Source organism: Zootoca vivipara, chromosome 8 (genome assembly GCF_963506605.1).
Source record: "Zootoca vivipara chromosome 8, rZooViv1.1, whole genome shotgun sequence".
Taxonomy (NCBI): Eukaryota; Metazoa; Chordata; class Lepidosauria; order Squamata; family Lacertidae; genus Zootoca; species Zootoca vivipara.
This window is the reverse complement of record NC_083283.1, coordinates 3016534-3038381: the sequence shown is the minus strand read 5'-3', so window position 1 is coordinate 3038381 and position 21848 is coordinate 3016534. Positions and strand designations below refer to the sequence as shown.

At 48.8% G+C, this 21848-nt stretch overlaps 1 protein-coding gene across 2 annotated transcripts in view; it reads right to left on the bottom strand.

Annotated features, from left to right (window-relative positions):
* Window positions 1-18335, bottom strand: part of ARHGAP39 (Rho GTPase activating protein 39) — a 184987-nt gene extending 166652 nt beyond the window's left edge. The window contains exon 1 of one of the 2 annotated variants that reach the window (XM_035125366.2): window positions 18120-18335. In XM_035125366.2, coding sequence (XP_034981257.1) covers window positions 18120-18130 — 11 coding nt within the window. In that variant the 5' untranslated portion in view covers window positions 18131-18335. Of the gene's footprint in view, window positions 1-15952; window positions 16106-18119 lie in introns of those variants that run through there. The other variant, XM_035125365.2, reaches the window with a different exon arrangement.
* Between the last annotated feature and the right edge of the window lie 3513 nt (window positions 18336-21848).

The following is a 21848-nucleotide window of genomic DNA, read 5'->3' as shown; positions in this document are numbered from 1 at the left end:
TAGAAAGGCTTACAGGGTTTTGGGGAGACGGGCATCTAGTTTTTCTCCTCCTTTGAAGAACAATTCTTTTCCATTTGCCTTTGTTGAATTATTCCGCTATTTATAGTCCAGTTTTGCCAGTGTATTACCATCATTTTGTCCCCCTAATCCTCGCCTCCGGAGTTTCTGCAATCCCTTCTCCAAAATGCAAGCACACTCCGTTTCTCTGTCCAAGTCATTAAATAAAGCCTGCACTAACTTTTGTTTACACCATCATTAGAAAGGGAGATTAATTTAGCCCCACAAGATTATGCAAAGACACTGGGGATTATTATTATTTTTTAAAGTCTCCGTTGTGTTTCTGTCGGAGAGCAGCTTGGCATTATGACAACGCTATCTCCGCTGCAAGGCCGTATCGATCCTGCTCAAGGGTTGCGCTGTACAAAAAGAAACCCTCAGTGACTCTTGCTTTCTCGAGCGTAATCAAGGCTTCCCTGCAAGCCACACAATTGAAAGGAAATTAAGGCTGATGGGTTGACTTCTAATTCAGATTGGAGATAAACCTCCAAAATGGCAGGTTTTTTATCCATGGCAAGCTTCCAACACAGTTTACTAAGCTCTGACACAGAAGTTGTACTCAAAAGCATATTTTTTTAAAAAAAATGGGTAAAAGTGGCACACTAAAAGTGTTGGTGCTGACCTTTAAAGCCCTAAACGGCCTCGGCCCAGTATACCTGAAGAAGCGCCCTGTGGAACACCCTCCCATCAGATGTCGAGGAAATAAACAATTGTCGGACTTTTAGAAGACATCTGAAGGCAGCCCAGTTTAGAGAAGTTTTTAATGTTTGATGTTTTATCACTTGATGATGATGATGGTGATGTTGGGAGTCGCCCAGAGTGGCTGGGGAAACCAAGCCAAATAGGTGGGATATAAATTATTATTATTATTATTATTATTATTATTATTATTATTATTAGTCCATAAAAGTAAATTTGATCAACTGACCAGTCAAATGTTGGCCTATCTCATCAGGTGACTATAGACAATGTTTGTGAGTGTCGGACCAGGATCTGGGAAAGCAGGGTTCAAATCCCCACTCGGCCATGAAGCTCTAACCTACCTCACAGGGTTGTTGTGGGGATAAAATGGAGAGGAGCAGAACCACATTCGCCTTGGTGGAAAGGTGGGGTATAAATGTAGCACATGAATAGAGTTGCTAGGAAGTACTTGGAACACTAAAGCAATCTTTTTTTAAATGGCAAAGCTTATTTTGATTAAGTACTACATAGAGACAACTTAAAGCCCACACAAGTTTGCAGCTGAACATGAGAAAATGAGATGGCAAGCGCCTACCTAGAAAACCAACTATTTTCACTTTCAGGATACAAAACCAATCAGCCTGCTTGACAAAGAACCGCTCAAAAATCCAAGGTGAAGTGAATATCCTTAACCCACCTAGGGCACAAAATTTCCCCCATGTACCCTTTGGTGTTTATCTGGCCAGCCATGACACCAGGCCACGCACTCACTATGAGTGACATCAGAGGAGACCAGTGGCCTCAAGAGAGACAGCGAGGCCAAGCGGACAGGGAGGTTGAGGTGCTGAAGAAAAGTTTGGAGGCATTCCAAGGACAAAGTCCAAAGTGCTGATCCTAAGGGGATAGAGGCCAGCCAAGGCAAGGGGAGAGCCTCACACAAGGCCTTGAGCAAGAGGAGCCTCCCAACATCTAGGGCTGAGCCCTGCTTCAACCCCTTCTTGAGAAAGGGAACTTCTGCAATGGATCCTATGGGACCTTAGAATCACAGAGTTGGAAAGGACCCCAAGGGGTCATCTAGTCCAACTCCTTGCAATGCAGGAATCTCAACTAAAACATCCGTGACAGATGGTCATCCAACCTCTGCTTAAAAACCTCCAAGGAAGGAGAGTCCACCACCTTCCATCCCACGGCCAAACAGCTCTTCCTGATGTTTATTTGGAATCTCCTTTCTTGTAACTTGGATCCATTGCTTCGCGCCCAACCCTCCAGAACAGCAGAAAACAAGCTTGCTCCCTCTTCCCTGGGACAGCCCTTGAGATATTTGAAGATGGCTATCCTATCTCCTCTCAGTCTCCTCTTTCCCAGGCTAAACGTACCCAGGTCCGTTCCTCATCAGGCTTGGTTCCCAGACCCTTGGTTGCCCTCCTCTGGACATGTTCCAGCTTGTCAACACCCTTCTTAAATCATGGTGCCCAGAATTGGACACAATATTCCAGGTGTGGTCTGACCGAGGCAGAACAGAGTGGTACTACTACTCCCCTTGATCTGGATACCATACTTCTGTTGATGCAGCCTAGAATAGCGTTAGTTTTTTTGCTGCTATATCATACTGCGGACTCGTTTAGATCCCTTAATCCAGTGCTGTCTCCAGCAGACCTCCTCTAGGTCCAGGAAGTGATGCAGCCCCACACATTCACAGCACAAAGCTCAAAGTATTCTGGTCTGCCAGCACGCTGCAATTGTGGGAACACTTTTGGAGCGGTATCAACCGTCCCAATAATATTGGGGTGGGTCCTATAAAACACACAAACACAAACAAACAAACAAACAAACACACACACACACACACACACACTCCTATCCCTTATGGCTGCAAAGATATGGTTCGAAGAATTGAGGCAATGGTTTCCAAAATCTGAGAAACGGGGTGGTGGGGCGGACTATGAATCTGAGCAGCTTGGGAGAGTTCTTCGGTGTCCTTTCCCTGCTCTCGTTATGACTAGCAAGATGAATTATGCAAAGCAGCAAGCGTCGTAAAATGAAGTGGTCCCAAAATAAGGGAAATTATGCAAAATCTCCTCCTTTTGAATGATTTATACAGGCCACACAATTTGGATTAGCTAGGCAGAGAACTTCGAATTCTAGTCCACCCTGACCACTCCTCTTCCTTCAGACGAAGAGGGTGGAATTAACAGCTGTTTTCACATCTACCCTACAGCTGCATAGCAGCAGATAAACAACTCGCCATTATTCTGAGGGCTCTGGATGGCTTCCGAACATCTGCCTGCTTCTCCCCTTCCACAAATGGACAGCAAACACAACAGCTCATAATGACAAATCGATAAGGGAGAGCTTTGGGGGGAAAACAGCCATATTACAGGAACAGAAGAAAAATTTCCCCAGACGGAGGCTCATGAAACATTTAATGTTTCCAACATTACTCCTCCCGATGTTTCTTCGCTGTCGCCGCCTGCCAGGAACTTCGGGTGACAAAAGTCGGCACGGGGAGTCTTCCGCCAAGCCGTAATAGATGAATAGATGACGTTTGTGCTTTGCGCTCTTGAAATCACAGGGCAAAATCCAGATAGAAGCAAACACGCCAGGAATGCCAACAGAATCAAGATTTGCTGCTTGTTGGTCTGCAGTTTCATTGCTGCTTGGGGCTGGTGAGGCAAAAGATTCAGGGAGCAAAGGAGTAGCAGTCTTGTTCTGCACATCACTCAGGCAAGTCTCAGGTCCGATGGGTTAAAGCAGCAGTACAAATTCAACTGATTACATGGCTACTAAGATTCCTGCATCTCCCTATCAAGCGCTGTCTTCAAAATATTCGTTGCAACCAATATAGAAAGGCCGCTTCCATACCATACATTTAAAATACTAGCATACCACTTTAACAGGACGCGGGTGGCACTATGGTCTAAACCACAGAGCCTAGGGCTTGCCGATCGGAAGGTCGGCGTTTTGAATGGGGTAAGCTCCCGTTGCTCGGTCCCAGCTCCTGCCAACCTAGCAGTTCGAAAGCACGTCAAAGTGCAAGTAGATAAATAGGTATCGCTCCGGCGGGACGGTAAACGGCGTTCCCGTGTGCTGCTCTGGTTTCGCCAGAAGCGGCTTAGTCATTCTGGCCACGTGATCCGGGAAAACTGCCTGCGGACAAATGTCAGCTCCCTTGGCCAGAAGAATGAGATGAGCGCCACAACCCCAGAATCGTTCGCGACTGGACTTAGCTGTCAGAGGTCCTTTACCTTTTTATACCACTTTAAAGGGTCATGGCTTCCCCCCCCAAAAAAAAGAGTTCTGGGAGCTGTGGTTTGTTAAGGGTGCTGAGTGTTGTTAAGAGACCCCTGATCCTCCTCCCAGAGCTACAATTCGCACAGTGGTTTAACAGTCAATCCCTGCCCTCCATAGCACAAATGGGAAATGCAAACATCTGTCCTTAAAATACCTGGACATGCACTGAGTAATCCTCGTCCTGGTTCTGTAGAAAGTAACATGCACTTCCCCCACCCACCCAGGACTCTGCTATTGCAAGGAAACAGCAAGCCTCTTAATATCAGGGTTATGGGTTCGAGCCCCACGTTGGGCAAAAGATTCCTGCATTGCTGGGGGCTGGACTAGATGACTCTGGTGGTCCCTTCCAATGTTGGTTCTTCGGTGAGTTACAGGGGGTAGAAATCCTATGTTTACTGACACCAGTTTCACAGATAACTGAAGGCGTTAATAGCAGGACCCTGGGATTCGGGGAACCCTGCACGCATACGCGGTGCTGCCAATGAGGCTTGCTTTCATTCCGAGAAGTTTTTGCCAGAGATTCACTCCCATTAAAAAACACTCCAATAAGCAAGAGATGACAAACCGTGCCTTTCTGCCATCTGAGGTACAAGGCTTAAAAACCAATTACCTTCCGCCGCTGGAGAAATGCAGGCATTCCAGGGCAATCTTACACTTCTTAAAAAATGTCACTGATGCCATTAGAACGCCCACACCGAGAGCACTCCTGCAAGCCCAGAGGGGCAGAGGGAGCTAAGGTAGCATTTTCCTGCCTTCTTCTTGCAGAATGCAAAGCAGCCAGTGCCTTGCAAAAGGCAAACATTTGTCGGTGAAAGAACCGCGGGACGGCAGGGGGGAACCAGCGCAGGGGGGGGAAATTGGGGCTGGCCCACGGACAGGTGGCACGAGCTCACCTGCAGTAACGCCTCTTGTGTAACGGTGCCCAGAAGGCCAAAACACCTGAGAGGAGACCAGGTGGGTGCCGTCAGGCAAGCGAGGAGCTGCCTAAGTTCCCCAAGGGGTTTCCCATCTCCACAAAATACTTGGGGAAGGGTAGTTAGAAAGACAGGACACACAGCCTCATGCAGGGTCAGACCAGTTTGGCAGTGGCTCTCCTGGACTTAAGGCAACGCGCTCTACGGGGGGCTACCTTTGAAGGTGAACCTGGAAACTACAACTAATCCAGATCGTGGCAGCTAGACTGGTGACTGGGAGCAGCCGCCGAGACCACATAACACCGGTCCTGAAAGACCTTCATTGGCTCCCAGTACGTTTCCGATCACAATTCAAAGTGTTGCCACTGACCTTAAAGCCCTAAACAGCCTTGGCCCTGTATACCCAAAGGAGCGTCTCCACCCCCATTGTTCAGCCCGGACACTGAGGTCCAGCTCCAAGGGACTTTTGGCGGTTCCCTCACTGCGAGAACCAAAGTTACAGGGAACCAGGCAGAGGGCCTTCTCGGTGGTGGCACCCTCCCCGTGGAATGCCCTCCCATCAGATGTCAGAGAAATAAACAACTATCTGACTTTTAGAAGACATCTGAAGGGAGCCCTCTTTAGGGAAGTTTTTAATGACTGATGTTTTAACATATTTTTAATATTTTGTTGTAAGCCGCCCAGAGTGGCTGGGGAAACCCAGCCAGATGGGCGGGGTAAAAAATAAAAGTTGTTGTTGTTCTTGTTGTTGTTTTTTGCCAGCCTTACCAGGAGATGCCGGAGATTGAAATGAGGGCCTTGGCATGCAAAGCAGAGGCTCCACTCTACCAGGGTCAGTGATAGAAACTGAGATATAAAACCTAGCACCACATAAACCTCGCCAAACGTGGTGACCAGACATCTCCACTTCCACACCAAGGGCTAGTTGCCTGTCGCAAAAGGTGCCTGGTTAGTTTCGAACACTGCCCAGTGCCTGATTCGGACCTGGGAGGCCAGGGTTTGAATCTCCGCTCAGCCCTAAAGCTCACTGGGTGACCTTGAGCCACCAGCCACCGACTCTCAGCCAAACCTACCACACAAGGTTGATTTGGGGATAAAATGTGAGGGGGGGGGGAGATACTGTGCAAGCCACCTTGAGCTCCATGGAGGAATGCAATGAATAAAAATGAATAGCACTGAACCACAGCCCCTCCCCAAGTTAAAGCAGCATTTGGAAGGGCAACCTGCCCACATCCTTGGAACAAGGAACAATTGCTTCTGGGCAAGCAGCTTGTCGAACCCTTTGCAAACAGAAGTACAAGAGAGCTGCAAGCTGCAGGCTTATTGGCAGAGTATTAAGTTCATATATACCAACAGAGCTAACTTAATTCACTTGCGGTTTCTAGGGTGGGTGGGAGAATCACAACCCGACAAATAGTGTATGGCTGGGTTCACAAGAGAACAACTTTTAATACAATGCATCCCATTCCTAAATATATTCTCATGTCTTACAAGGCAGCCGTCTCCAGCAGAGAAACACTAAAGTATATTGCCCTGTTTGCATGCCTTTTGCCCATTCTACACAAACACGATTGCCGCAGCTTCCTGTTGACAACACTATCCCACTGAAGTATTAGCTTGGTGGCCGCAGGTGACAAGGAAGCGCAAGCAACAAGGGGGAAGAATTCCTCGCAGGTTAGCGTGGTTTGGAGCAGGGAGCACAGGCCACTCCATCAATCCCATATGGATTATTATTATTAATCGCCGAAGAATTGATGCTTTTGAATTATGGTGCTGGAGGAGGCTCTTGAGAGTCCCATGGACTGCAGGAAGACCAAACCTCTCCATTCTGAAGAAAATCAGCCCTGAGTGCTCACTGGAAGGACAGATCCTGAAGCTGAGGCTCCAATACTTTGGCCACCTCATGAGAAGAGAAGACTCCCTGGAAAAGACCCTGATGTTGGGAAAGATTGAGGGCACTAGGAGAAGGGGACGACAGAGGACAAGATGGTTGGACAGTGTTCTCGAAGCTACGAACATGAGTTTGACCAAACTGCGGGAGGCAGTGGAAGACAGGAGTGCCTGGTATGCTCTGGTCCATGGGGTCACGAAGAGTCGGACACGACTAAATGACGAAACAACAACAACAATATATAAACAACAACAAAATATATGTATATATTTGTAGGCAAGTGGGCTTTATTTTACAAGGCTGCACTATCCAGATCTACGACCTCAACGCTGTAAACATATGATATTGTTAAATCTCTTCCCTTTGCATTGTGTCTCTCCTCCGAGGCATTCACAAGCAGCAAAACACAGTACCATTTTATCCTCGCCAGCCACCATTTATCAATCTGTTCTCCCAAGGCTGCTCTGCTAAGCTTCATGGCTGAGTAGGGATTGGAACTCAGCTCTCTCAAGTCCAGGTCCAAATGCTATGCCACGTCGCCACGCTAGACCTCGGCAAACAAGTGTTGGGCATGTAGTGAAATGTTCATCAGGAAACAAGAATGTTTGGGCGCTGCGTCTGTGGCAGGGAGCATGTTTGACAGAGGGAGGAGAAATTTTCTCTATCCACTGTCTCCAATATGTAGAATCTGGGATTTCCTGGAAGAGCTCCAGCCAAGGGTGTGGGCCCTGGGAGGGCACTCCTTTCCTTTAGTAATATGGAGAAGGCCGGCAAGCTGAGCCTGCTGTTGGTCGGAGTATCAAGTCCCCCATTGCACTGCTCAAAAGCCACTTCATTCAATTTGTTTTAAAGCCTCCCATTTCTCAGCTAAGCGGAATTGCTTTTGCTTTTCCTGCTCTCTGAAGAGCGTGCACAAGCTTTTTACATGCCTCGGCCACCGTCTGAACGCAGCCCCAAGGATACCGGACCATAAATCAGGTGAACCGTCAGCAAAAGAACAGTTGCAGCCGCCTGCAACAAGTTTCTCTGGAGCAGGTGAGGGGGAAAGACATTATTAGCACAGCAGGTATGACCATTACAGTATTTTAACAACAACAAAGAGGAAACAACAATCCACCAAATTTCCTCCCTCCCACCCAAATCACTTTCTGTTCTGTTGACAGTGAGACATGGCCATATTGGTCATTCACAATTTCTGTGAAATGGGCACCAATTATACCTTAGAAAATAAATGATAATAGAAGATAAATGTGTTATTTTTTTCCTTCCATCCGCACCTACTCAAAAACGAATTACAGATACCACTGGGCCTGGGTCCATGAAAAATATGCATGTCTGAATCAAACCAGAGTCACCACGAAGTCACAGCAGTTAGCTTTGCTAGAACACACTGCTGCAGATAGAAGCTTCATTGCCCTAACAGGTTGGTACCACCCTAATCTTGTTTTATTTCTGCACTAATTCTGTAGGGCACCAGGTTGGCGAAAGCTGCTGTAGGGCATGGAAAGAAGGGCTTGAGCCAAAGGCTTCACAGTAAAGGTGGGTTTTTAAGGCGGGATTTGGAGAATGTAAGACAGGTGTGTCACATATAGACGTCCTGAAAGCCAGTTACAATCAGAAGGGGTTGCAAGGGAGGAAGGATGCAGCCGTCAGAAGGAGCGGGAAGATCCAAATCATCATCATCACCTAAGAGATCTACAGCAAACCTTTTTAGAACTAAAATATCCACCTGATGAAGTTAAACAACAGATCAACAGAGCCAGACTGATACCTAGAGAGAACCTGCTGCAAGACAGACCCAAAAAAGAAAATAACAGAACACCACTAGTCATCACATACAGCTCCCAAGTTAAAACAGTACAACGCATCATCAGAGATCTACAGCCTCTCCTAGACAATGACAGCTCCCTTTCTCAAGCTCTGGGAGGAAGACCTTTCATTGCCTACAGACAGCCACCCAATCTTAAACAACTCCTCACCCACAATAATACAACCACCAGACTTAACATGGACACTGGTACCAGAGCCTGCAATAAACCCAGATGCCAACTTTGCTGCCACATACACCCAAAAAACACCATTACTGGCCCCAACAACATCCAACATACCATCTCAGGACTATTTAATTGCTCATCCTCTAACATTGTGTATGCCATCAAATGCCAACAGTGCCCTTCAGCTCTCTATATTGGACAAACAGGCCAAACCCTACGCCAAAGGATAAATGGACATAAATCTGACATCAGGAATCACAAGACAGAGAAACCAGTAGGAGAACACTTCAATCTCCCAGGACATTCTATACAAGATCTCAAAGTAGCTGTTTTATTACAGAAAAAATTCAGAAACAGACTGGAAAGAGAAGTTGCTGAATTGGAAATCATTACCAAGCTTAAAACCATGGATAGACCTGGTCTGAATAAGGACACTGGATTCTTATCTCATTATACATAATCAAGCTTTCTTTAGCACCTCAGCCCTTGCTTTTTCCTGCAAGACCAATTGCAGTCGTTAACAGTCATCAACAGGTTTCCACTCCTATCAGCCAATCACCCATTCCCCCCCCTTCTGAGTAATACCCCTCCCCACCCTCTGACTATTCATAGGGGTCTGGTGACTTCTGTTTCAGTGTATCTGAAGAAGTGTGCATGCACACGAAAGCTCACGCCTATGACAAACCTAGTTGATCTCTAAGGTGCTACTGGAAGGATTTTTTAATTTTGTTTTCATCATCATTATTATTATTATTATTGCTGCTCTCAAAAGTGGAACAACTACAGGAAATCAGAAACACAGATTTTTTTTGTGTGTCCTCAGCAGACATGAGCGCCAAACTCTGAAACATATATTTGCACGGAGTTCTAGGAGAACCTGCTTTAAGGAACTGAAAGCAATTTGAGACCAAACTCTGCACCTAAAACCACATTCTTAACTTTTTTTGGCACTCCCCCACAGCCTAATCTTTTCTAGGCATGATATATACGGCTGCCTCTCCTGACAACATTATGGCTTTTACATAACAAGGGGCGAAATTTTGCAAGCACAAAGAAACAAGCAGGAGGCCTCGAAACAGAAGTAATGTGTGTCCAGTGCCTCATGGCTGTATGGAAAGGTGACGGTATGTGGCTCGGGGTCAAGGAATTTGGACAAGCTGCCAGAATTCCTCCTTAGTTCAGACGCCAAACGCCCAAGCCACTCAGCTCGCAAGAGAACATGAAGCTGGGGCAGCAGGAGGAAATTCAGAGACAGCCTAATTCCATCAGACACGGCAGCAAGGAATCCCACCCCCCACCCCTAGTTATTACAGCTAAAGTGCACCCCCTCTGTACACACATGACCCCTCAAAACCCATAAAGTTCTGGTGGAGAGGAGCAGAAAAGCATATTTACACAGCCCGGCTACGAGTCCCTCTGCAGGGTCGGATCTATCACATATTGATTTTCTGCCTGGTGTTTCTCTCGTACTGAAGCCTTTCTCAACTGCCGTTGTGCCTAGAAATTATGACCAAAGTGGTAATCAAATGGATTAGAGCTTCAGAGGCTTTTACCCTGAACTGGCCATCTGGGTTTGGTAAGGAGGTGTAACATTTCATGGATCAGAGAAGGCGGGCTTCCTTCGGGCCACAAAAGATGCAATCCCCAGCCCACTTACAGTGGCACCTCGGTTTACAAACACAATTGCTTCCGGAAGTCCGTACTTAACCTGAAGCGTACTTAACCTGAAGCGAACTTCCCCAGGGAAAATAATGGAAAGTGGATTCATCTGTTCCAGACAGGTCCGCGGAGTACTTAAACTGAAAATACTCAAACCGAGGCATACTTAAACCGAGGTATGACTGTACTTTGGGATAAGCCCCATCGAATTTAGTGGGGCTGGCTTCCGAGCAAACATTCAAGGGGTGATATGATAGCCATGTTCAAATATATGAAAGGATGTCATATGGAGGAGGGAGGAAGGTTGTTTTCTGCTGCTCCAGAGATGTGGACCCGGAGCAATGGATTCAAACTACAAGAAAGAAGATTCCACCTAAACATTAGGAAGCACTTCCGGACAGTAAGAGCTGTTCGGCAGTGGAATTTGCTACCAAGGAGTGTGGTGGAGTCTCCTTCTTTGGAGGTCTTTAAGCAGAGGCTTGACAGGCATATGTCAAGAATGCTTTGATGGTGTTTCCTGCTTGGCAGGGGGTTCGACTGGATGGCCCTTGTGGTCTCTTCCAACTCTATGATTCTATGTGCAAGATTGGGTGCCAAGGTGCTGCAGGACGGGACTCCACCAGTTGGGGGGGGGCGAAGATGGGGAGAGCTGCATCAAATTCATAGATGGCAAACAGAATGGTTCAGATTGCCAGGAGGACTTAAGAGAAAACATTTGCGCAGACGACGTCCTCAGATTCCCTGCTCTTCCTGCAGGGTTCCTGGTTCGGATAGGGAAACTTTTGAGAGCCCTTCCATCCCTATGATCCTAAGTGCCATGGCCCCACTGGATTTTGAGGGCCACAAAAACCTACATCACTCTGCTGTAACAAGGAAAGATGTCTCTTCATATGAACTCGCACTTTTCGACACAGGAAGAAAAGAATGCACGTAGAAATGGCGGTTTTCATGACCCGATCCCTCTTTGCATTCCCATTCCAGGTGACCAGCCAACCACCCATGTGGTTCTGCTAATTTCTCCTCCCTAGATGAGGTCTCAGGACCCAACAGAGGCTGTTAATCCAGTGGCAGGAACAACACATGGCACAGAACCCAGAAGGTTAATAATAATAATAATAATAATAATAATTTATTATTTATGCCCAGCCCCCATCTGGCTGGGTTTCCCCAGCCACTCTGGGTGGCTTCCAACAAAATACTAAAAATACAATAAAACATCAAACATGAAAAACTTCCCTAAACAGTGCTGCCTTCAGATGTCTTCTAAAAGTCAGATACTTGTTTTTCTCTTTGACATTCCACAGGGCGGGTGCCACTACCGAGAAGGCCCTCTGCCTGGTTCCCTGTAACCTCACTTCTCACAGGGAGGGAACCACCAGAAGGCCCTCGGAGCTGGAGCTCAGTGTCTGAACGATGGGGGTGGAGACGCTCCTTCGGGTATACTGGGCCGAGGCCATTTGGGGCTTTAAAGGTCAGCACCAACACTTTGAATTGTGCTCGGAAATGTACTGGGAGCCAATGAAGGTCTTTCAAGACCGGTGATATGTGGTCTTGGCAGCCGCTCCCAGTCACCGGCTGTCGGCCATCCATGGGCACATTTGGCCCATGAGCAGCCCCTGACCAATGCTTATAATGCGCTACAAGGCTAATGTGGAGCCAGTTGGGTCTCGTTCATCACCAGCATGATTAAAAATGGCTTCTAGGTATGGACTCTAGAAAGATACACATATTTCGACCCTACCAAGAGTGTCGTAGGTCTTTATGTCCATGGTTGGCTTGCAGATGGAAGCATCTGCAAATCAGGAATATGCATTCCTTTACTCCCACCATTTCACAAATGATCAGCATGGATATATGGGGGCGGGCAGATGGTCTCAAATAAGCTGTGGGCCGGTAACGTACTGGTCTAAAATAATCCGAGGTCCCATAAATTATTTGCAGTTCCAGTTTTGCAAGAAGTATATGGCTACTGTCGGCTCCGGGCTGTATGGAAAGTATATGGCTACTGTCTGCTCAGGGCTGTTAGCAGCCATTGTACATTGCAAAAGAAGTAGACAGGGAAGTTACGATCCCCAAAGGACTAACCATTAATGGTCGTAAAGTATGGAAAAAATGAAAGGCGGGAAGACTCACACCAAAGACCTATCTAGCACATCCCACCCCAGAGCTGGCTGCCTTTTGGTTGCAGACATGCCTACCAACCCAACCCAGCTGCATGCCCTGAAAGAGTGAGAGTGAGGCCCGTAGGAGGCAGCGGAGTAAAATCAATGCATCTATGATAATGGGTCTTTGGCTCAGGGGGTTAGTAGTGCTTTTAGCCAGTGACGCGGAGTCTGGATTTCCATACCCAGCGCCCACAGAAGTAATTTACATTCAGGCAGAGTTGAGCGCTGAACGGGTCGATGGAAGCACATTGAGGCAGGCAGAGAACAGTCAGCGCCTAAAAAAAGTGGAAGGGTGGGGGATAAATAAATAAAGGGGGTGGGCGTCTGGGTGGGGGGAAAGACTCTGGAGATCCCACCGGCCATTGAAACCAACATTTTTTGACTATACAGTACACAATTTTGGCTCGTGCTGTCCCATAACATAACCCTGTGTAACTCAAGTGTCAACTTCAGAGGAGCCTCCAAACTATGGATATATTTGCCGACTCGAACTACGGCTGGTGCTAAACTACTAACTATGTTTAGCGCCAGCCCTCCAAGCCATATAGTTTCTTCACATTCTGATTTGGAGGGGCAACCCCTAACCATACCTTGCCAGTTCAGGTATCATGGCCAACTATGGCTGGTCTTAAAACAACAAACAGAGTCCTGGAGACACAAGGCGGGTAGGGGAGGGTTCATGTAAGTCAACAGTTTGATGTGGATTACCTAAACACGGCGTTTCCGTGTGCTGCTCTGGGTCACCAGAAGCGGCTTGGCCATGCTGGCCACATGACCCGGAAGCTGTACGCCGGATCCCTCGGCCAATAAAGCGAGATGAGCGCCGCAACCCCAGTCGTCCGCAACTGGACCTAATGGTCAGGGGTCCCTTTACCTTTTTACCTAAACTATGGTTTGGAGGATCATCTGCCGCAGTGTTTGATGTTATCACCAAATTCACGCAACCCAAAGGAATTAACGCAACCACACTTAGTGGCAGAGTTCACACTTTGCATGCAAGATGCAAGATATTCCAGGGAAAACTGGCAATCCTAAAACCTCTGAAGCCTCAAGACCTTGCAGGCCAATAATCTAATTCCACAGATAAAAAGAAGAGAAGGTGGAAGAAGATTGGAAGAAATTTAAAGTATATTTGAAAAAATATTGTAATATTTTAAAAAATTGAAATTCTTAAGGAAGCTGATATATGCTATCGGAATAGAAATAGGTGTTATATGTTGCATTTTAATTTAAGGTTCAGATTTATGGTGAGTAAGTTTTTAATATAGTTAAGATTTTGATATAGATATATTTTGAATTTTTAGAAACTGTTAAAGATGATTAGAGGTGGAATTCAGATGGGGGGATTTGGGGAAGTCACTTAACGATGTTAAGAAAAAGTAGAATCATAGAGTTGGAAGAGACCACAAGGGCCATCCAGTCCAACCCCCTGCCAAGCAATTAAGAAATTAGTAAGAATTATTATGTGTTAGTGTTGTTTTTTGTATTTTTGTTTGTTTGTTCTTATGAAATGAATATTTTTTTATTTTTTATTTTTTTATTATGACATTCACTTGACCAGAAGCTAAGAAACCCTCAGTTCTTCTTGGTCAAGTGGTTCAAGAATTCCCTTCTCCATCACCACCTGGAAGCTGCAAGAGTGGTGGGCTCGTTCTGCTTCTCTTATCTCCAATAGCAAGACACGGTTTAGGAATTTCTCTTTTGCCACCTTCCAGCAATCTGTGAGATGCTAAAACCTAGCATCAGTGCCGCCACCTCCCACCCCAAAAGCACTCTTTCCTCAACAGGTTAATATCTCTCATTGGACAGACCCTTCTCCTGGGTACCTAACAAAATTCTGGGCTTACAATTCCAACACAGTGTGCAGTACTGTGAGTAACATACAGATGCAGTTTAAAACCAGGGTCTTCTCTGAATGTCTTCAAACTCCTCTCATACTCCATCTTAAGACTTTTAGCAGAATCAGACAAGGATGGATGACTTGAACACCTGCAGCACACCTTCCTCCCCTTTAATAATTATTTTTAACATTTGCCAGATGAAGAGTACTGGGAAACTCAAGAGGGCACACACTATTTTGCAACATGTTGGCTGGCCTGATGAAGGTACTGCCTTAACGTGGCCTTTGCATTCTTATTATTTTACTTCTGATGCCTACTTTTAACTTCAGCTTAAAACCAGACTTCTCTAGGATTCAGGGAGAAGACTCTCACTCGGCCGCCTCCCACGCCTTAAGCAAGAGAATGTTGCATTGTAGTCCCCACCCCTCCCTCCGTGGAAACTGAAATCAGCTCACTCTTGCTACTTTCACGCTGTGTGTTACGCAAAATGCAGACGTGCTGGTTTATTCCACCAGACCCACACAATCGGAGCTTGACAGCTGAGATGCAAAACGAAGAAGGCAGCTTCCCTCCTAGCTGCGTCCGCACCAAACTCAACCGTGACACTTCCATCAGCATCCAGCGCAAGGACCCCCACGCGGGGTACGCCATCAGAATGCAAAAGATTGAGCCACCAATTTGGGGGGGCAGGACCGTCCACCTGGCAGGGTCCATCACTGGCGGGATCAGGACCAAACCACAGCCTCACATTGGTCAGGGGACAAACACAGCCACACACAGGAGTCAGCCGGAGTCGCCTGCTGCCTGTGTGCACGCAGCCATAATTCTCACACGCAACTCCATTTGTCGAAAAGACCGCCAGCCAAGGTCACCATCCACGGGTTAATTCAAACGGTATTGCACGCACAGCGGGGGTGGGGGAGGGAATTAATAATTTCCCCGCCTTGCAGTAGGTTAGCAAGCAGATCGCAGCATCCAAAGGGCAAGGCGGAGCAGCCCCGGAAGCTATCGCATCCACCCTCGACCGCATACCAGCCCTGGATGCTCTGAGCCAGCGCCGCTGCATCCCGGCTGTGCTCGCTCCACCCAAATGCCAATCTTCACCCCCCAGCCCCCAACCCCTCCCACTGCACCACTGGGGGCCCCAGCAGAGCATCCCAGTCATTCCAACACGCAGCTGGGCACAGATGCACCCACAGCTGCAACCGACAGTTGCAAACCTCAGCCTGCATCTCTCCCCGCACCCAATTCAAACCGGGGGGGGGGAGAGAGAGAGAGGAAGAGAACCACACAGCAATTTCTCCCTCCCACCCAGCTCCGCTTCACGGCTTGAGACGGCTCGACACCCCCCCCCCAATCCGTCGGTATGCCTCGTGTTGATGTAAATAAGCACCCAAGCCATTTCCACCCACGAAGCCTCCCCACCCCACCCCGCCGCCGCCCGTACGCTCGGCCAAACCTGCAGCCCTCCATGCTTGCAACATGCTCGGTGCTGGAGGCGGCTATCGCCCACCAAACACGCCCCTTAGCCCGGTTCACTTGGCTCGCCTCCAACTTAAAGGGCCCATCCCTCCAATAAAAAAAAGAATAAAGCCCTCCCCACCAAGCCACATTCTGCACCAACGGCTCCCGCTTGCCCTCCTCCCACCCACCACCCACCCCAACTCTAGCTAACGTACCCCTCCTATGCACGAGAGGCATGCATGCATCCAGCTCCGGAAGACGCAGGGGCAAAACAATATAAAATAAATGTTATTCAGGGTGGGAAGAGATTTCGATCTCATGTGCATGCACACGCACACGCACACACACCAGCTCTGGATAAGGAAGGGGGAGGACGTTGACCCCCAGCAGAGAGGAAAGGGGCTGCCTTAAACCCAGAGGCACAGGGCAGGTTGGGGCGACTGGTGAGGTGGCAGTAGCAAAATATCCACAACCAGGACTCAAAATTTCAGCAGGAGGAAAGACAGGAAGCCACCTGCCTGCAGAGGGAAGGGCATGGGCAGGTGCCATGCGGTGAGGGGGGGGAGTGGATGGCCACCCAAGCCCCACCACCACGTGGAAAAAGAAAGCAGGACTCCCGGCTTTGAGGTCTGTCTGGAATGGCATATTCCTCCCCCAGGCGCGGAAAGGCTCCGAGGCCGATGGATGGTACTGATCCCTTCAAGCAATCCCTGCAATGTGAGGAGGGGGGGGGGTCGGATCAGTTTGAAGGGGCAACTCGGGCTCCTTCCTCAGTAAGGTCCCATCACTGCACAGCTATTGGGGGGGGGGGACTGGAGAAAATGGGTTGGTGGGTTGGGAGGCAGCCTCTAAAAAGAGCCACAGGGTCAGGGGTGGGGAAGAACCTTTAGGGCAGGATCCTAAAAAGGGGGAAATATGTCAAGGTGAAGGGACCCCCCTGGAGCAGCCCAGGTTTACTGGGAAGGAGGGGGGAAGGGGGGTCTGTCCCAGGCTGGAGAGGGAAAGGCCTCCCAGGAAGTGGAGGAAGGCAACACACAGAGCCTTCCAGGGGTGCCCCCCCACCCTCAAAAAAGAGGGTGATCTGCCCAATCACTGTGTAAGGAGAGGAGAATTTGGGGTGGGGTGGGGGTAACCCTCTGAGTGCACTGAATGTACCAAGATGCATTCCTCCCTATAGCAGGTGGGGCATACGGCTACTGTGGGGGTGTTCACAAGGGGGGGGGTTCCCTATGGAGACGAGCTCTCCAGCAAAGAAGGTACATTAGGGAAAAGAGGGAGGGGTGCAGGATCTATGGAGGGGGTCTTCCTACATTGAGGAAGGGGTAGGAATGCCACCCCCTCCAGGAAGGGAAAATAAAGAGAGGGGATTGTAAGACAGTACTGTTGCAGGGGGGTGTCCATAAATCAAGGTAGAGGGAGGAGGGGGGAGCTGCAGAAAATATGGGGGGCAGCCCCAAATGGATGAAATGGGCGAGGGTCAGGTTGAGCAAAAGGGGTCTGGAACTGCCCTTTTCTCAATATTTTCCAAAGGGAAAAATAAAGGGGGCTCTGCAAGAAGATGGGTGGGGTTGATTCAACCAGATGGGGTATTTTGTGCGGGGGGGGGCGATAACGACTAAGGTATAAATGGAGCTGGCTTGGCTGAAGGAGGAAATAAAAATCAAGAGGATTCGGGAGGGAAAGGTTTTAGGGGGAGGTGGACACGCTACCGATGCGAGAATCTCCACATGGGGGTGGAGGTGGTGGGATAGATTGGGGGGGGCTTGGCGAGGGGGGGCGCCTATCCTTGCGCTGTAAAACAGCTGATTTGGGTGCGGAGAAAACACTCCGCAAAAAAACCCAGGATGGCAGATTTTGGGGAGGGGGACCTGGAATTGGATTTGGGGGGGGGGCTCTGATGCAGTAGCTACTCCCCAGTGGTGAGGGAAGGGTTTTTGTTTTTGTGTTGTGGGGGCGAGGTCTCCTCCTCACCCCCAGTGGGTTGGGGGGCTTTGGGGGTCCACCACCCCCCAAAGTTCGTGCTGTGGGGAAAAGCGGGGGCGTGCATGGGGAAGGGGGTCTCTTCCTGCCTCCCCACCCCTGTGAGTTGAGGGGGGTCTCTCCTCTCCCCTCCCCCCAAGGATTTGGGGGTCGTGCGGGGGGGTCCCCGCTCCCCCTCCTACCTCTCCGCCATCTTCTCCCCCGAGCCGGCGGGGTCGTCACCGGGCGCGGCGAGGGGCGGCGGCGGCCCCCGCCCGGCAGCCCATGGCCCCGGCAGCGCTGCGGCTCCTCGCCCGCCGCCGCCTCCTCCTGGCCGCTGACGGAGCGAACGACGGAGCGACGGACGGACGGACGGGCTGCCAGCGCCGGCCAGGAGGAGACGATGATGCCGCCGCCGCCGCCGCGTCCCGCCGTCACCACCGACAACGGCCCTCGGCCAATCGCGCTCGCCGACGGGCGGGGCCAAGGAGGCCTCGGCTCCGCCCCGCCATCCAGTCCCGCCCTCCGCCCCAAGGGCTCACGGGAAATGTAGTTTTTGCGACCCTCTCACCTGAGGTAGCGGCAGCCATGTTTGGGCCCAAGAGAGGAGGCCTCTCAAGGGCATCCAGTCGGCCCTTGGCAACATGTCGGAGAAAATGTCCCCGTTTAAAAATAAAAAAAACCGCTGTTACGAAATGCCCCCCTCTCTCTTTATTTTCAGCCACCGGAAATGGAATAAGGCAGTGGGAGGAAGCACTCTGCACATGTTCAGGGGCGCCATTTCATAGAATCAAAGAATTGAGAGGGACCCTGAGGATCATCTAATCCAACCACCTGCAATGCAGGAATATGCAGCTGTCCCATATGGGGATTGAACCTGCAACCTTGGCGGTACTGTATCAGCACCACATTTGGCCCTCCAAGTATCCCTATTTTCCTGGGACTTCCCTGATTTACAGAAGTCGTTTCTGTTTTGTTCCGGTTTTACTATGTTTTTATATATGCTGGAAGCTGCTAAGAGTGGCTGGGGCAACCCAGTCAGGTGAGGGGGGGATACAAATTTGTTGTTGTTGTTGTTGTTGTTGTTGTTGTTGTTGTTAATCTCCTGTGGGTAGTGAGTTTATCAATGTGCTGTGTGAAGAAGAAGTCCTTTCTTTTATCCGTCCTGAATCTTCCAACATTCACAGACCCTCCAAGTGCCCCTATTTTCCAGGGACACTCCTGGATTTACAGAAGCCGTCCCGGTTTCTGATTTGATCCCAAAATGTCCCACTTTTCCTTAGGATGTCCCTGTATTCACCAGCGAAATGTTGGAGGGTATTCATTCAGCTTCTCAATGCGTGGTCCTGCGTTCTAGTGCTTCGAGAGAAGCATAACTTTTTTCTGTGTCCACTTTCTCCATCCCAGGTGTCATTTTATAAACTTCTATCCAGGGCTTTTTTTCCAGATGGAGCTCCCCGGACCTGAGATCCATCACCTCTCAGGTGGGCGCCATCACTATTATAGGAGAGGAAGGGAGGCGTTCGTGGTGAATTTCGGAACCTCTTTTTCTGGAAATATAGCAGTGCTTCTGGCGTACCCTCCTTTTCACAGAAGTATGAGGGAAGGGCATAGGCGCCATTACTGTGTGGGCTCTTTTGTGGGGCTTTTTTTTAAGTCCTGTTGTTTCCTTGCAAGTGTATGGAGCCTCCGGCGTCTCCTAACTTTCACCGCCCCCCCCCCCCCAGTTTTGCACCTTCATGGTCTCCTGACATGGATGCCGAAGGTTGCAAACAGCCGTGTTTATCTATATCTGTGTGTGCACATAGATATACCGTTGTTGAAGCCGGCTGAAAGCCTTCCTGCAGCAGTTCTGTTCCCAAATCTGTGCTCTGTGCAGGCAGCTTTCCCTCTGAAAACGGCCTCTTGAAGTATTTATAATATCTTATTTATGCAGAAGTCTTGCTAGCTGCTTTTCCAATTAAAGAGAGAGAGAGAGAGAGAGAGAGAGAGAGAGAGAGAGAGAGAGAGAGAGAGAAAGAAACAGAAAGATTGCTCAAGGTGACGTACAGAAGATAAATCATCACAATTTTATTCAAATAATATTTTCTCGCCCAAACGCTGTTTGTGGGCCAATGCTGCCTTTCCTCAGGTGCCTGCAGAGAAGGAATTACGAGTCGCTCTCATCTTTCTCTAACCTGTGAGGAAGAACTAAGGCGTCCTTCATAAATTGGATATGCAGAAATGGAACCGTGGCCAAAGGCTGAGGCTTATGGAATAAAAGCACCGAAAAGGAGCAGATGGTATAGACAGGCAATGCTAAACTCTGGAATCCAAACTCTTCTTTACCTTCTAATGGACGTCTGTTTTATGTATTGATTTAGTACATTATTTCTCCGAGTAGCTCGTGGTGCCATGCATGCATGTATGTCCCTCAACCCCCATTTTATCCTCACAACATTATTGGCGTGGTCCCTACAACAACCCTGTAGGGTAGGCCAGTTTTATTTATGCTCGTGTTGTTTTTTATTATGCATTTTGTGTTTTTACCTTGTGGTTTTTTTTATGCTGCACACCACACAGAGATCTACTGATGAAGGACGGTGTGTACACATTTAATTAATAAATAGACGAGAGGCAGAGGCCGCGATGGCGATGCTTGGATGCTGCGAGGTGTCCAAAGGGAAGCACTCAGCATACCGTATAAGTTTTACACGCATTGGCTCGGGTGCTTCTTTTGGTCCCAGAGAGAAGGCCCTGTCCTTTCTAATCAAAAGGTGATCGAACCTTTATTCAGCAACTAAAAAGGGGTGAGGAGGAGACACACTAACCAAGCCCCCGCCAGCCCCGTGCAAGATCCTGTTTCCATAGCAACAGTGACACCCCGGTGTCTGTAGGCAAAAAGCGATGCTGGCATCTCACATTAGTCACAGATCTGCATCAGAGCTACCAGAGGGCAAGTCTGGGGGATGCAGAGACTTCCAGCCAGGCCCTAGCTTAAAATGCATCTAAAAGTAGAAGGAAGGAGCAACAAGCACACTTAAGGGAGGAAGGCGGGGTCTCGCTGAAATCAGTGGGGCCACCTACTTCCGAGTAAACATCCCTCCGGAAGCCTCTCTGAGTGGGTAATGATAAGGTGCCATGCCAGATGCAGAAAGCCAGGCTCAGTCTACAAACGAAGGAGGCGAGAAAAACACTGAGCAGGGTGGGGACTTAATCATGATGTCGGAAGCAGAGATTGCCTTTTTCTCTATTGGGTGCAAACACGCAAGATCTCCAGAGCTTGAGTACTCCCAAGAAATGGCTTGTCCCACCTCTGCATGGGAAACCCCCAGCCAGGGGGAGGGAGTCCACCACTTCTCCAGACAATGGCAGACCCTCCAAGTGTCCCTATTTTCCAGGGACAGTCCCAGATTTACAGAAGCCAGCTCAGTTTCTGATTCGATCCCTAAATGTCCCGCTTTTCCTTAGGACGTCCCTATTTTCATCGGAGAAATGTTGGAGGGTATGGAGTTGCAACTCCCCAAGCCAAGGATATAAGTAACACTACAGCCTTTAGAAGACATCTGAAGGCAGCCCTGTATAGGGAAGTGTTTTTTTAATGTTTAATCATGTATTGTGCTGGGGCAACCCAGTCAGATGGGAAGGGTATAAATGTTGTTGTTGTTGTTGTTGTTGAATAGGACGTCCCTATTTTCATCAAAAAAAAATTTGGAGGGTAAGCAATGGGTCCTGATGCCAAACAGCACCCTAGATCCAATTCTTCTCCCTGAAGTGGCAGGAAGTGAGTCTTTGCCTCCTTCTGATTGATTATTATATTTCTATCTCACCTTTCCTCCAAGGAGCCCAAGGTAGCTGACATTCGTCTCCTCCTCCCCCATTTTATCCTCACAACAACCCTGTGAAGTAGGCTAGGTTGAGACTGGCCCAAGGTCATCCAGTGAGTTTCATGG